Source organism: Nanorana parkeri, unplaced genomic scaffold (assembly GCF_000935625.1).
Source record: "Nanorana parkeri isolate BGI_ZX_2015 unplaced genomic scaffold, ASM93562v1 scaffold1037, whole genome shotgun sequence".
Taxonomy (NCBI): domain Eukaryota; kingdom Metazoa; phylum Chordata; class Amphibia; order Anura; family Dicroglossidae; genus Nanorana; species Nanorana parkeri.
Window position 1 is genome coordinate 339,075 of NW_017307305.1, and position 16,849 is coordinate 355,923.

Genomic DNA, 16,849 nt, shown 5'->3' on the forward strand with positions numbered 1-16,849 from the left:
AAAAAAAAAAAAGTACACGAGGGTGCTTCTGGACCTCCTCCGATGAGGAAGGGCCACCATTCTCTGAACCTACCAGGTCACAAGGCTCCTGACACAGGCAAGGCAACCATGGTCCACCTAGCCAAAGCCAGATGGACCCTGATCCTTAGGGACCTGCTGAAGCCGGTGCACCAAGTACTTGGTGATGGCTGTCCTTAGGAGAGACCCCCGAGTGGGGAGAGGTAAAGAAAACCTGCAAAGCAGTAAAGAAAAATGTAAATAAGTAAATAAAAATTAAAAAAAATTAAAAGTAAAGAAATATATAAAAAAAAATAAAACAATAAAGACAAAATTAAATGAAAAAAAGGGTTTAAAAAATTAAAACCCTGCCATCCCCGCCATCTGGTTGCCATTAACAGGAAGTGAGTATACATTTTACCAATGGGGGGCAAAATAATTCGACTCTGTTTCTAAAGCTTTTCTGCCTGAGCTCAGCATTAATAATATACACTGAGGATACTATCACATCACAAATGTGCTAATAGGATTACATGAGAGAAAACTGTAGGACTAGTTAACTTACAGTTGTAGCCCCTCCAGCATCCCAGACGGGGTGTCAGGTGTGGCCCTGGTGAGCGGACAGCCTCATTGCTAGCCTGATTCTATGCTGATACTGTGTTTCTCCGGGAGAAAGCACAAGTGAATAACAGCACACACACCCATCCCTCAATGGTAAGGCTGCACAGTTAAATGTCCATTTTACTGTAAAAACACAATTCTCAGTGTCTGACATTCAAGCCACCTGCAGCTGGAAAACCCCTTTAAGCAAGACAGTTCTTTTGCCGAGGCCTTAATAGAGTTTTCAGCTCACAAAACGGTTTTATAAGGCTGCTCGCCGTTCTATAAATGACGAGTGGAAACTCATATCACATGCTCCCACAGCGCGGTAAAACCACCGGGGGGGGGAGAGTGCGAAAAGTGTGCAAGTCACCCACTAGCTGCAGATCATCAGTTCATACTGTGAGCCCTGCAATGTAACTTGTGGTCACAGAGATGGTTATTCAGAGAGCTGACAGCAGACCACAGGCTGATTGCATAAGATAATCGAAAAACTCCAGCTTATGATATAAAGATCTGCCCACGGTTCCTCTCTTCTGTACCATCCACGTCAGAGTTTTGGACAAGCTGCGGGGTTTAAGACACGAATGAGATGATTTGAAGGGTCCTCAGTTATGTCTTGTTCTTGCCTCTTAAAGAGACAGTGTCACTGTGCTCCTACAAGGCAAAGGGCATCGCCCCAAACCTATTCTACTCATATGCGCTCCCCCAAAGCTTCTTGCTGAAGGAGCTATATGTTAAGCACTGAGAACATTTGGTACATGGAGAGGAAACAGGTTATACCTGCCTAACAACGGCACACCAAGTTCATGTACGAGTATATGCAAATCACATCTACCTTATAAATCTTATTACCCAAGCCTCTCCCAACCCCCACCCAAGCTGTTCTGTCCCTGACCTGATCTTGCCTCTAAGCCGTATTCTTCCTGGTTTCTCTGCACCGTCTCCCTTCCTCATGTTACATTAAGCAATGCCATGCAAATTAAGGACGTCGCTACATTTAAAAAAAATGTAAATAAAAAGCGGAAGGTTTACCTTTTTTAAACCTACTGTAACTTTTTAGCGCAGCATGCAGATCAGGAAAGTCAGAAGTCCTCATCTGCATACTTTGAAATACTGAAATTGTTGAAGCCACAGGATCAGAATGACAACAAGACGACCGGTATTTTTAGAAGGAAATTTCAGCCTCCATTTTACTCTCCTGACAGGCGTTCTTAAACCAAAACCTCCTTTCAAAAAAAAAAAAAAAAGGGAGCTACCCAGTGGTGTATGGTGTACCTAGAGGAAGGGGTGTCTGCATGGGATACCACCACTTAGAGGGTGTCCAGGTACAGCTCTCTGTGTTCCAGCACCTGGCACTGGATGAAGCCAGAACTGTAAGGTAGAAAGATCTCCACCCAACAGTTGAACTGACCACCAGTGCTGGGGGAGGAGGAGTGTATTGCTAAAGTCATCCACTGACCACTAAGGCTGGAGGGGTTATTGTAACAGCCAACCACTGACCACCAATTATAGAAGGGTTATAGTTACAGGAAGCCACTGACCACCAATGCTGGAGGGGTTATTGTTAAAGCCAGCCACTGACCACCAATGCTGGATGGGTTATTGTTAAAGCCAGCCACTGACCAGCAATGCTGGAAGGATTATTGCTACAACCAGCCACTGACCAGCAATGCTGGACGGTTATTGTTAAAGCCAGCCACTGATCACGTATGCTGGGGGGTTATTGTTACAGCCAGCCACCGACCAGTAATGCTGGAGGGCTTATTGTTACAACCAGCCACTGACCAGCAATACCTTAAATCCAGAAGTCTTCTGGCCCATGACTGCCTTACTCTTCGTCGGTAGTAGTTGCTCCTCAATATAGAAGGGAGCAGTGCTGACGTCATGACATGAGTACTGCTCTCTGTAAGACTGTATTGTAAACCCCCGGCTGAGGGGGCATGCCCATAACAGCCTAGGCTCACATTAGGTGGGTCGAATGATGCTGAATGTCATTCAACCCTGAAGAGGAGCAGCGGCCGGCAGTGGAGTGGACTTTCTGTGGGGCACGAGGTTGGAGATGAGGCCAGTACTGCAGTGAGAGCTGCATTTTTGTTTTTACATCTTTTGTAAATCATTTTAAAACTGGAGTTCTGCTTTAAAGGAAGCGAGAGGACATCAAAGACTAGACAAGAGATAGACATTGTGGAGCATGAAACAGCCAGGGAGTAAGATGTGATGCTGAGAGATAATGTAACATTTCAGTGTCATCAATGTTACATAGTAACAGGATTTTCAGCTCCTTGGAGTGGGTAGTCTATGACTGGGTGCTATGAGTTGCTGCATATTACATCACACTCTGTCCTCTATCAAGGTTCATATGGAAAATCTGTGCACAGAATTACTTTGTATTTTAATAACTTTGAAGGAAGTTGACTTTCAAACCCATGTAAATCATACTATAGGATTAGTTGTACCCGCAGAAAGGATCGTTTAAAGTTACTGTAGCGCCACCGCCTACCCTTCCCAGTATTTTACCCGCTGTCCCTGATCCAGCGGGGTATGGGCTATGCAGCTTGTTGCTGGCCTGGCCTGCTCATACGTTGTATAATCTCCATTGAATCCTTGGGAGAGTTCACACTTTAAAGTAAACCCTCCCTTACCATCACAAAAACATATGAAATCTGCACTAAAATACAATGGAACATACTAGAATCTAATAATCCTTTTCTGAACTTTTCTTTTTATTGGTACCATGCAACCCCCCTTCAGACACTAAAGCTTGCACCATCTTGACTCAATTCTGGAAATACTCACCTCCCACCGATATCAGAGTGAGTCCCGCTTTAGCCTCTTGATGACTTGCCCTTGATGGCTAGTTGGCATTGCGCATGTGCTACCTGCTTCCACTGGAACCAAGTATTGCTTTTAATCCATTCTTGCCATAGTGCTGGTAGTCCAGCGTTTCCCAACCTTTTATCAATTGTGGCAGCCTCTAACGGGTGCCACCATTGGAGGGGTGACACCAAAATGTCACCCCCTATGAAAAGTCCGGCACTCTGGTCCGAGAGCCCGACAGTGTCAGGAGAGAGGAGGGGAACCAGCGGCATACCTCATCTCGCCAGGTGAACAGCCCCTCCTCTCTCTGCCGCCATCCATCACCATGATGGCCGTCGGCACGCGTTAATAAGACGACCGCTCCAGGTGTTTTGCTTGTATGTGGTGCAGTGACACACTGGGGGCTTCAGCTGCCGTTGTTATGTGCAGGGTTCCTTGTGTGTCCCTGTGCCTTTAAGGAGGTTGGGCTGCCTCCTGGCGAACCTCCACCCAATTCATCCTTTGCTATATATGCTACAAAATGGGGGCTCGCAGAAGTTAGGACCACACTACACAGCGGGGCCTTGACGAGGCAGTGCGGCTTTCACATATTCTGCCGAAGACGTGCAACTAAGGTCTTTGTTTTTAACTGTAGTAGTTAGACCCTGTTTTTTTGCAGGCTGGCTGGTGAGTATGCTGGGAAACTTTTTGTTGTTGTCCCCTTTACATCAGAGCCCCTCTTCAGACCAGAATCCCCCCTTTACATCAGAGTCCCCCTTTCATATTAGAGCCCCCCCCTTCACTTTAGGAACCCCTTCAGATCAGAGCCCTGCTTGTACCATGAAAAGGCATGACAATGTGCAACAATTTCAAGTCACTCCTGAGGAAGCCAGAAGGCACCCCAACCTGGTTGAGAAAGGATGAGCTAGTCACATGAAGGAGCTGAGACGGCCTATCTCAGAACAAAGTCCTCACTTCATCCCAGCAAGGCGCTTTGTGGATCTTGGCACAGCTGCTGGTATACTTGGAATTAGTGTTACAATGCGCATGTGCGAGTGATGTCACGACAAAATATTACAGAAATATCTTTGGAAGCGGAAAACTTTGTAGGATTTGATTGCTGTCTACGAGGAATACATATAATAAGCTTGCTGAAGGGAGAAAGTTTAAAAATTGAGTTTACTTCTGCTTTAAGTTTCATACAGTAAGGCTAGCCCTACCTTCAGCCTCTGTTAGAATGCCCAAACACTGACTGCAGCTCATTGGCTGCAGTTACGGTTGAGCCGAGATTTTTTTAGACCGGCTCCTATGACAAAAAATTGACTTGTGTTGAACGGGGAAAGTCCGGAGGAGGCAACTCACTGGACAGATTTTGGCTGAGTCAGCAGGACTGGTCAAATTTTGGCCAATGTGTGGCCAGCTTGGAACTGTATTTCTTTTACCGCACATTATCATATTAATATAGAAATCTTCTCACTAACAAGTCAATACTTTAGCAGGAAGAGGTTCACATCCAAACTTACGTTAATTGTCGGCGATTCCTGGACGGTTTTATAATTCATCTCTTGAAAGTAGATGTTGAGTTTTGCAACCATGTTCCTGCAAACACCAAATTCAATTGGATTAGGATCTGATTACATTGCATACATTGGGGATATTCAGCCAAACAATTGAAAGTCGTGTTCCTATCTCAACTGGAAGATGGAGAACCTAGCACCACACATCCAATAAATGGTCGGATGATGGGATGTGACCAATTATTTCTGATGTCCTTGAGAATGTGCTGCCACATGAAAAATCAGATGGGGTGGGAATGTGTGTCTTTTAGCGGACATATAAGGGTCAAGGTATGAGCATGGGTGAAGTACCATCACATTGGATTGCCAAATGTACATACAAACAAGTCAAATCATTCCTATCCTCTGAATAGCATCATGATACATAACTGGCAAATACTGATGGTGCACTTTATGGTGTGAACAATTGGTTACATTTGTGTGGGCTAGTCAGGAACAAAATGACTGTGCTTTGGTTGGATTGTTTGTAACTGGATGACCACGTTACCTATATATGGCCCCAAGGTGTACAGAAAAAGTCTTATCTCTAGGAACATATAGGAAGCTTGGATGGTTCCATTACTGACCCCTCCGGATAGCTTTCAGGAAATCATGCTGAGGCTGTGGTTTCACTACCCTGAATCACTGAGAAAGAATCAGGAGTTCTCACTTTAAATCAACTTTTCCTATCTGCAAACTTGCTACTGGACAATGACTCACAAAATATGATCATTATCCTCATACAGTTATTTTCTTATAACAGGCTTACTTCAAAGCTGAATTCCAGCTACACTGGAAAAATTGGATTTCCCATCACTTTGTTTCTCAACGACAAGGGTCACCTGTACAAACAGAGCGGTCAATCTACCTAACAGGGACACAGACAGCAATGAAAACTTCACTCAAAGCATAAACCAAAAAAAGGAGCACAAGGCCAAACCCATAAGGGAGTCCAAAACAGCTTTAATGATTCATAAATCACTGGAACTCATTGGAGGGTAAAACTGTTTCCATGCGAGCAGGGCCGGATTTTATCTCTCTGCTGCCCCAAGGCCAGGTTCCTCAATGTGCCCCCCTACCCACCAACCCCCCCCCCTCCCCATGGAGAATGGCAGACCTGCAGTCTGCATAAGCAACTAGGCGACCGGAACTGCATGTCCCGGGCATCGGGAGATAGAAATTCCACACCCCTGCTGCTCCTCTACTCCCTGCTGCCCCGAGGCCGGGCCTTGGTTGTCCTGGTGGGAAATCTGGCCCTGCATTTGAGTCACCTAACCAAAGCCAGTGAGCTTTCCAAATGACCGCCGTTCACCTTTACTGTTCTTTATGAATAAATATTGAAGTCCCAATGCCTCTTAGATGTATCTCTTTGGAGTAATGAAAACTTGACAGAGAGTCTAACATTGCTCCCTATCCAAAACTAAATAAAAAAGCTTTGCCTAGAGACAAACTTTAAAGGTTGCAGAGTGATTTAATAACCATCTACCCAAAACTAGACTGCGTCTCTGAGGTAGGAGAAGGGAAATAGATACAAATAGATAAAAACATGTTCTCACCTTTCAGTCTGGTTGGTTTGGGACAATGTGTGAAACACCCAGTCCTGTAATGAAAAACAATGTGTTATATACAATGTAACTGTACGATAAAGGCCCGTGCACCCACAAGACGTATAGCTTAGCTTCTTTCAACTCTTGATGACCTCAATGACAACTTCTCCCTGCCATGATTCCTGGATCCTGCCTACTTTGAATTTGAGCTGTTCCGTACCACCTTTGGATGTCCCCACTTCTCCATTTGTATTCTCCATATTGGAAATAAATGGAAAACCCAACAGACATGGCAGGAGCCTTCCATATCGGGCACAGCAGGAGTGTGGAACCGGGAACCTAGCACTACGATATCACCAATAAAGTTCCAGTGAGGCACTATACAAGAAACCATGAGGTTTAATATTACAACATCTATCCCAAGGTGAACAAGGACCCTTAGGTGGACTGATGCTTTAAAAGATAAAGTGGAAGTGCTGCCAAATTGTTTTTCTTTTTTTATTTGCATAGTGTGGAATGGTTAAAATGTTTTCACTGATGTTGGTGTCCCATTTGGGGAGTTCTGCTCTGTGAGGAGAGAGAGCCGCTCGGCCAGGATCTGACAGCCGATGGCTCTCTCCTCCTTCACTTTTCCTCGGTTCCCCGCTGCCTCTGCCCATACAGGCGGGGGAGAGCAGCGGGGATCCAGAGGAAAAGCTGAAGTCTGTGCCGCCCCTCTGTGCGTGGCCGAGCAGCGAAGGATCGGTGCATATCAGTGATATGTACCGATCCTCTCTGTGCAGAGCAAACACTGGAGCAATCAGCAGTACTATTTGTCCCCAGTTATAAATGAACAGGAAGTGCTTTACATCACTTCCTGTTCATTCATGAGTTTCCCAATAGGTAGTAGCACTCTATACAGAGGCTTCTCCCCATTCAGAAACTGCTTGATAATAAATATTTTCTGAATGAATGAAAAGCCTCTGTACTTTCCAAAAATAATAAAAAAAATTCTGGAGGCGGGGCGCATGACGCCGCATGTGCGCGGTGCTGGGTGACATCACATGCCTGTTGTGGGGGGTGGGGGTTTGTCCTTGCCTCAGACGCAAAAGGAGCTAGCTACGGCTCTGCAACCTGGCTTGAAAACTGAATAGGGGTGACAAAACTTCAGCTGTTATCTAAAAGACAAGTTCTTGACAAAGCTGCAATTTGTGTAATGCATTTCTGAACCAACAGCAGCAAAGCAGGGGGCCTCAACACTATTTATACTAGGAAGACCTTTAGGTAGGAGGAAGCTACCTTTGACCCTCTACTCAAAGTACTGCACCTATTCATGCATGGAAATATTATTGTGAAGCTCCCGGGTTGATATTAGCAATGTTGTTGGCACCGAGCGCTTTATTAATACAAGGAAACCACACAGACAACATCAATTGTTCCAGGGTCAACAACCTAACAAGATTAAATGTTTCATATATTACTGTTTATCAGATGATCTCACTATTGTAGAAAAAGAACTGACTAGAATACTCAGTATTTCCTCTCTATAGATGGCCGAAGAGGAAAACCTTTGCAGGCACTAGCAAAAGAACATTTCCAAACAGAGATTGCAGCACTGGAGCTCAGACAGAACTGGAAATGGTGATACATTCTGGTAAATCTCACCATGGCTTTCCCAAGAGATTTAGGTTAGCATTTGTTGAAGCCACGCAAAGTGTAACTATTCATTTTAGGGAGAGATGGACTTCAAAGATGCTACAGATCAACTGCACTCCATGCAGCGATATGTCCTTAAGGAGATGGTGGTGCTTATAGTGTTAACAAGGATGGCACCATGCAGAACATCCAAGTGAAGATACTTTAATCACCAGCACACACACAGAAGAAGACCTTCATTCTTCCTTGCTTTTATTAATTGTCACATTGTGTCTCAGATACCATCAACATTTTGGGGTCACACAGGGCCCCTTCATCTCATCAGGATGACATGGTGACGTGTGTGCTGGTGATTAATGTATATTCAAATGGACTTCAAAGAGACTCCATCTCTAGGCAGAAGGGGGGCAACATGCTGGAGGAATAAGGTTCAGGGACCTAAAGGTGCACATATATCAACAGCAGCAGCCCAAACCTTGTTGCCATGGCCAAGTGGTTGGCCAATTGAACTGGCCAAGCTCTGCCACCTCCGGATAGTGTTAAAGCTTGCCACTTAGCATCACATCATCACTCAGCATAGGATCACTATGATTGGGAACCTCACTGGCCAATAGAGTACAAGAAGCAGGAAAGGGAATCAAGAAGTTATGAAGCTTTGCCGGTTATAATAGCCTATGATTCATCCATAATGGGAAGGTTTGGAAGGTACGCCACAGTTTGATCCCCTGTCCCCACCAGTTACAGAGTCTGTTTAAAGGCCGTCTCTCCTCAAAATGAATCTTTCAAACTTTGCACGGATTCACCAAATACTGACTTACAGGATATTTCTTGTAAATGCCAAATGGTGAGACATCTCCACCACAATGTCCCAGTTCTGTCTTTCTAGATTCTGCAGAAATGACAAAACAGAAGAGTCTGGCTGTGTGAAGATGACACCTTCACTGTTGGAACGGGTCAAGCCATAAATACTGCTGAGCTCATTTTTTCCCTCCTTTTGCATGACCTACCTCGCTGACTTTAGTTGGCCATCGAGAATATCCGGCGTTCAGAATGTAGTCGGTCACCCTGCGAGCAAAGTATTTAAGATTTAAGACATTGTAAAAACATGTAGCACAAACGTCCATTTTGTGGCCATGGATACATAACAAAAACTGGACCTCATTCTTAGGCAGCATCAGATTTTTATTCACATTCAGAACTATTAGGAAATGAAACAATGCAAAGGCTACAAGCCAGTTGATAAAGAGGTTTGTGGGAAATTGGTTTGATTGATGTTCTCAACAGGAAGTGTGTTAAGAACACATTAGAGACCATGATGGAAGTTTTCCAGCACCGTATCCGGTGAGTGACGCCACTGAAGGAGGAAGGATTTAAAAATTTAACTAGTTACAGAGTTAGCATATCATTGATGATATGCTAAACACAGAAGGAGATAACCAGTATAGTTTCTGCTTTATAATTGTAGACGCATTCCACGGAGCGTTACAGAATATACACTCTATTGACACCAGCCTCAGTGGACATTTGCCCAGGGCCCCCTGTCTAGGGGCCCACATGAAGAGGGAATTTTTTATTATTTTTACCCTCCGTGATGGTGCTGCACTGCTGTGACCACGACTCCGGATCACCCATGTTGTGTGACCTATTTAGGTGGGAGGTAAGGGAGAGGGAGGGGGGAGGAAGAGGGGGCCCCACTATTATATTTTTTGCCCAGGGCCCACCAGAGCTTCGAATCGGCCCTGTCTGCCCCGATACCAGTTAACTTAATTTGTTCACAAATGTAATTCCTCTTGGTTGATGCTGCACCTTATTTATTTATTATTGTTATCTACAGTATATAGCACTGACAATTTTACACAGAGCTTTACATAGTGGCACATTCACATCACCCCCTGCCCTTGAGGAGCTTACAGTCTAAGGTCCCTATCTCACATGCATACAGGGCCGATTTAGACAGGAGCCAATTAACCTTTCAACATGGCTTTCGAGTGTGGGAGGAAACTGGAGTACATACACTTTAACCGGAGTACATACACTTCTGTACATACAATTTAAAGGCAGTTTGTGTCTGACTGAAACTTTGGACCAATAATGGAGGAGACACTCCACTCCTTTGAGTTGGAATCAGGGCCGGATTTCCCACAAGGCCAACCGAGGCCCAGCCTTGGGGCAGCAGGGAGTAGAGGGGCAGCAGGGGTGTGGAATTCCTATCTCCCGATGCCCAGGACATGTAGTTCTGGGCGCATAGTTGTTTTCTACATTTAGCCCTGCTTTGGGCAAGCAGAACTAAATGTACAGTGGGGAACCAGCCGATTGTTTTGTACAAGTGATGTCTCCAAGATCACTTGTATGCATGCTGCAGGTCTGCCATTCTCCATGGGGGGGGGGGGGGCACATTGAGGAACCTGGCCTAGGGGCAGCAGAGAGAGTAAATCCGACCCTGGTTGGAATGTCATCTTTTTTTTTAAGCATATACATTTTTATTGACATTTCAACAGTACAATACAACACGCATTATAAAACATCTGCGTATGTGAGAGCAGAAATGGAGGCAAACCTGTTACGGAGGTACATAAAGGAGTCACATATGTCTATATACGATGTGTATGAGTAAGGCATGCACAGGATGCAGCAGAGCAATAAAAAATATATATATAACTGCAAAGAATAAAATACACAGGCAGAAAGAGAACCTCACTAGGCTGATAAAACAATAAAACTGGAGGGAGGTGGAGGTTCTAGCAGAAGAGAAGGGAGAAAAAATATGGTTGGAAAGTGTAAATTTCTCAATGTACCGAGAGCTGGGAATGTCATCTTGAGCTACTGACCCCTGTAAACAATTGGCTTCTGATAGCAAAGGAGCAAATTAGGTGAAGGAAATGTAAAAAGAAGACCGCAAAGACTTTAAAATTGTCATGTGCAATAATTTATACTGAACCTCAGGAATTATCCCTGGGACATTTAAGAAGAAAAAAGGAGCTTTAGCTGTAATGTATAATATTTGGCCTTAGGCACACATAATCACGTGCAAGGGGGGAAGGCAAGGGGCCAGCCCGGAGAGCTGGCAGATGTGAGGTTGGTAAATTAAGGATGAATCACCGTAAGTGAGGAAATACTGACACGCTTAGGCAAGAAGCTATGAAAAGCAGATTAATTTCCTGGCAAATTGCCGGCAGTAAAAAATTTCCATGAGGCCTTGTTATAGGAAGAATAAAAGGATTTTTTGATACTTAAGGAATTTATACCATGATCTTTCATGTATCAAAAGATGAAGAAGATCTGATAAATCTACAAATACATATTAGTTTTGTTTCCACCATCGGTATTATAAATTATGTTTTCTTACAGCGCGGCCCTGCCAGCCTCCACCCTTCTGGGAAGACTTTCCACAAGATTTTGGAATGTGTCTCTGGGAATTTGTGCCCGTTCAGACAAAAGAACATGTGTGAGGTCAGGTATTGATGTTGGATGGGTAGACTTGGCTCACCATAGGCATTCCAATTCATCACAAAGGTGTTCAGTAGGGTTGAGGTCTGTAGAGGACACTCGAGTTCCTCCAAACCAAAGTCATCAAACCATGAAGCTGGCTTTTTATGCACAGGGCCCTCAGTCATGAAAAAAGTCAGACATTTATATGAATATTGTAAAGCATATCCTATTTAAAGGAGAACTATGAGGGGAGTGAAAATCACTTATCCTCATAGTTTGAGCCGACGTGCGACAATGAAACTGTCACAGGTCGGCTCAATAGATTTGGAAGTGAGCGAACACATACTCAGCTTCCCGGCTCCATGTTCCCTCGCAGGACTGCCGTTCAGAGGAAATGTTCCTCTGACTGGAAGTTCCAATATCGGGAAAGGTATTGGAGCATTTGGGCGAGTACGACTACTCGCCCAAATACTTGGTATCGGCACCGATACCAATACTAGTATTGTTATCGGTGCATTCCTAGTCGTAGTATTTCCACAGAGCTGCTTCAACTCTCTCAGCTTAGCTTCCCTGAATATCCTTTGTAGCACAAGATCACAAAGGACAGAGCAATGTCTCCAGCAGCTGTCCATCTACTAACTTGGAGAAGGGAGGAAGGAGGAGCGGATAGCGGGGAGCAGGGGACTGATTGGCTTGTTGTGTCTGTGTGTTTGTAGAGACACACACAGCTTACTAACACACACAAGAGTGGCTCCATAGGACCCTGCAAGGGAAAGGAACCACCCTAAAACAGGATATCAGGGCCAGTGCTCAGGGGACCAGCTGATTCTACAAGAAGCTAAAACTCTGAAACATCAAGAAGCAGCATCCATTGTAAGTAATAACTTTAAAACCTTTTGACTTTAATATCACTTTAAGTGTAGGGGAATCCCAGTTGGGCAGTTGTCATCAGTAACAACTGTAAATACTGTATGTGGATTTCCCTTCTTTTTCCCTTTTGTTGACAATGGTAGAGGGTGATTCTCCCCAATGGGGCCGCAGACAGTAATAACAACATGACTAAGGGTTTTAATCCACCCCATTCTATCTAAAAAGTAGAAAAATATTTTGCTTTAGAGCCACTCAAATTTTTACAAGCTTCTGCTTTTCTTCACATTTCACAGCATTGGGCAGATCATAAAGGTCACAAAAAAATGGGAAGAAACGAATATAAACTTGCAACAACTTCTTGAAATATGTGGTAGTCATGTGAGGTTGGGAAGTTGCGTAGAACAGTAGATGTGTCTGTATGTTGGGAAATCTATGCGCCCAATTTCCTTTGCGACGGTGTCACCGACCTGATGCGAAATAGAAACTAATACAAAATTTGGTCCAGGATCTTATATGATAAAGACTCCAGTGGAAAATAATAAATGACTCAAGGTTATAAAAATCAAGGGACATTGCCCCTCGAGAGCAGGGGCGGGCAACTCTGGTCAACAAATTCCCAACATGCCTCTGCCTCTGGGAGTCATGCCTGTAACTGTCAGTCTTGCAATGCCTCATGGGAATCTCCCTATTTATTAGAAGGGCCACCCATCTTATTAAATGACCGATAAGGATCATCAAGCACAAAGGACAAATAAGGAATCAAGATTTGAATATTCCTCTAACTATGTCCTAATTCTGGCTCTACTGATCGGTGGAGCTCACTCAAGGCGATAGCTTCTGTCTACCATTTTTTCCTCATATGCTCAACCTGAACCTAAACATAAAACCTGAACCTAAACATAAAACCTGCTATTAGAAAATATAGCACAAGCTGGTGTAGGTGTGACATTAGAAAAAATATCCCATTCTGCACCCACAAGGACAGGGCTGTTCCTATAATAATGCAGCCTGAGTAAGTTGCCTTAGGTGGTTTCACTCTGGGGGGCCGCCAGGTGGTGATGGGGGATCGCTAGTGGGGCGGGTTTCCTCTGGGTACTCTGGTTTCCTCCCACAGTCCAAAGACACGCTGGAAGGTTATTTGGCTCCTCTCTAAATTGGCCCTTGTAAGTATGCATGTGAGATAGGGACCTTAGATTGTAAGCTCCTTGAGGGCAGGGACTGATGTGAATGTGCAATGTAGAGATGCACGTTGATGTATTCGTTTGTTATCTTACGTAATGACAACGTTATCACCATATAAACAGGTCCGTATTGAACATGTGATAATGGATCCAATAGGTGGTGTCCGGGTACGAGAGCTGAAAGCAGTTAAAGCAGATCTCCGGGCACAAATGTTACTAACCCTTGCAGTGGGGCTACCCCCGCACTGCAAGGATTAAGTGTTTGTTTGTGTCTAGGGAGGAAAATCAAAAAGTTATACTCGCCAAATCCTCGGAGCCAGCCAACTCTTAGATCGGTCCCTCCTGCCTTGCTCCCCCTCTGCTGCAGCGGTCTAGGGTCCCGAAAGTCATCATGTTCTGTGCACTGTATAGGACGTGAGGACCCTGAGGGACATACCACTGCGGAGGAGGAGAAGGAGGCAGGGAGTGCTGTGACCGCTGGCCAGCTCCGAGGATCATGTGAGTATAACGTTTTTGCAGTTATCCATTGCAAGCAGTTAACCATTGCAGTGCCGGGGTAGCCCCACTGCAAGGGTTAATACAATTTGTACCTGGAGTTCTGCTTGAAGCAGCTATATCGAGCTGATTTTGCATTTCCATTGACTTGTATGAAAAGAAAAACAGTTCTGAAGCAAACAAAAGCCTGTGTGCGCAAACTTTCAATGCGTGGGAACCCGGGAAGATGTCGTGTACCATAAATATTTGGAGAATCGAGCTGCGAGATAATGACTCCCTTGCTGTGGCCTTGAGGGAAAGAACACAAAGAAGTGCGAGAAAATGTTATCATTGAGGTATCCAGCTATAGAGGAAGTCCACAGGTGGTTCAACGTACCGGTGGCCCTCAGAGGTCTCAATATTAGTTATGAGTGGAGTTGAATTTTTAAAGAAGACCTCCAGGTGTGTGAAAAGTTAACCCTTGCAGTGGGGCTACCCCAGCACTGCAGGGATTAACTAGTGGTCTAGGGGCCGGAATAAAGAGCATATACCGACCTGATCCTCGGCCTTGCAGCGGTGAATTCTCACCTCTCTGTGGTATGTCTCTCAGTGTCCTTGGACAGTGTCCTTGGATGTGTAATGGACCTGCATTAGATATGATGACGTCAGCGGGGCTTAGACTGCCGGAGCCCGGGGAAGAAGAGGCTGCGGGAAGCAGTCTAGAAGCCAGGCGGGATCAAGTGAGTATATATTTTTTTTAATCGAGCCACCCTAAAACGAGCAGTTAAAGTGACATTAAACCCTCAGATTTTTTTAACATAACCCAATACTGTAATGTGCGCCTTACTGTAATCCATGGTAGTTTCCCTTCTCTTTGCTGCTCTTCCTTTTAAATCCTCATATCTTCTCATGCTTGGGGAGAACTTCCCTTTTCAGCTCAGGGCCTCTTCCTGTAGTGCTGGCTCAGGTTACAAACCTATACAAACCTACACACAGACACCGTGTATCCATTCCTGAGACAAGGCAGTCTGCTGCAAAACAGAAGTTCTGCAGAGCATGAGAACAGATACAGATTTAAAAGGAAGAGCAGCAAAGAGAAGGGAAACAACCATGGATTACAGGAAGGCACACATTACAGTATTGTTTTATGTTAAAAAATCTGAGGGTTTAATGTCACTTTAACCCTTTCAGCGAGGGGGTAGCCCCGCTGCAAGGGTTAACTTTTTACATTCCTGGAGTTCCCCTTTAAGCACCGACTCCTGCAATTTGCCACTTGCTGTGAGGGGTACGTACAGAAGCCAGGCGGGATCAAGTGAGTATATATTTTTTTTAATCGAGCCACCCTAAAACGAGCAGTTAAAGTGACATTAAACCCTCAGATTTTTTTAACATAACCCAATACTGTAATGTGCGCCTTACTGTAATCCATGGTAGTTTCCCTTCTCTTTGCTGCTCTTCCTTTTAAATCCTCATATCTTCTCATGCTTGGGGAGAACTTCCCTTTTCAGCTCAGGGCCTCTTCCTGTAGTGCTGGCTCAGGTTACAAACCTATACAAACCTACACACAGACACCGTGTATCCATTCCTGAGACAAGGCAGTCTGCTGCAAAACAGAAGTTCTGCAGAGCATGAGAACAGATACAGATTTAAAAGGAAGAGCAGCAAAGAGAAGGGAAACAACCATGGATTACAGGAAGGCACACATTACAGTATTGTTTTATGTTAAAAAATCTGAGGGTTTAATGTCACTTTAACCCTTTCAGCGAGGGGGTAGCCCCGCTGCAAGGGTTAACTTTTTACATTCCTGGAGTTCCCCTTTAAGCACCGACTCCTGCAATTTGCCACTTGCTGTGAGGGGTACGTACCACCAATGGCACACGGCCGAAGCCTTGGGAAACACTGGTTAATGTTTTTCTGGAGGAATAAGAACACATTTGCACCACAAAATACATGTAAACTCTCAGTACCGGGGTACTTACAGGCAAGGTTTGCGACATTTGGTAAAACAGCCCAAATCGTCTAAATTAAATTCCTTACTGAGTCTGTAGTAACAGTGACCTGTAAAGAAAAGAACAATATATGAGATTTGAAGGACATTCATTATGTATAGCAGGTTCATTTGTTTTTTTTCTGCAGATATGAAAAAAAGATCAGCTAGATGTATATGAGATAAGATAGATAAATGATAGATAGATAGATAGATAGATAGATAGATAGATAAATGATAGATAGATAGATAGATAGATAGATAGATAGATAGATAGATAGATAGATAGATAGATAAATGATAGATAGATAGATGGATAAACGATAGATAGATAAATGATAGATAGATCGATAGATAGAGAGATAGATAGATAGATAGATAGATAGATAGATAGATAGATAGATAGATAGATAAATGATAGATAGATGGACAAATGATAGATAGATAGATAGATAGATAGATAGATAGATAGATAGATAGATAGATAGATAAATGATAGATAGATCGATAGATAGATAGATAAATGATAGATAGATAGATAGATAGATAGATAGATAGATAGAGATAGATAGATAGATAAATGATAGATAGATCGATAGATAGATCGATAGATCGATAGATAGATAGATAGATAGATAGATAGATAGATAGATAATGGTGATGGACACCGGCAAAGAGACATCATGCAGGAGAAGGTAGCCAGGTCCCCTCCTCTTTCGTGCAGCTGTTGGGCTCTATGTCCATGACGGAGTGCCCGACTTTTCAGGGGGGGGG

The 16,849-nt window shown here is 44.1% G+C and overlaps 1 protein-coding gene across 1 annotated transcript in view; it reads right to left on the reverse strand.

The window, feature by feature from the left end:
- Window positions 1–16,849, reverse strand: part of SCNN1A (sodium channel epithelial 1 alpha subunit) — an 82,870-nt gene that overhangs the window by 5,150 nt on the left and 60,871 nt on the right. The window contains exons 9-12 of the mRNA XM_018567372.1: window positions 16,068–16,146; window positions 9,142–9,199; window positions 6,509–6,552; window positions 4,920–4,995 (exon numbers count right to left, since the gene is read on the reverse strand). Coding sequence (XP_018422874.1) covers window positions 4,920–4,995; window positions 6,509–6,552; window positions 9,142–9,199; window positions 16,068–16,146 — 257 coding nt within the window. The remainder of the gene's footprint in view (window positions 1–4,919; window positions 4,996–6,508; window positions 6,553–9,141; window positions 9,200–16,067; window positions 16,147–16,849) is intronic.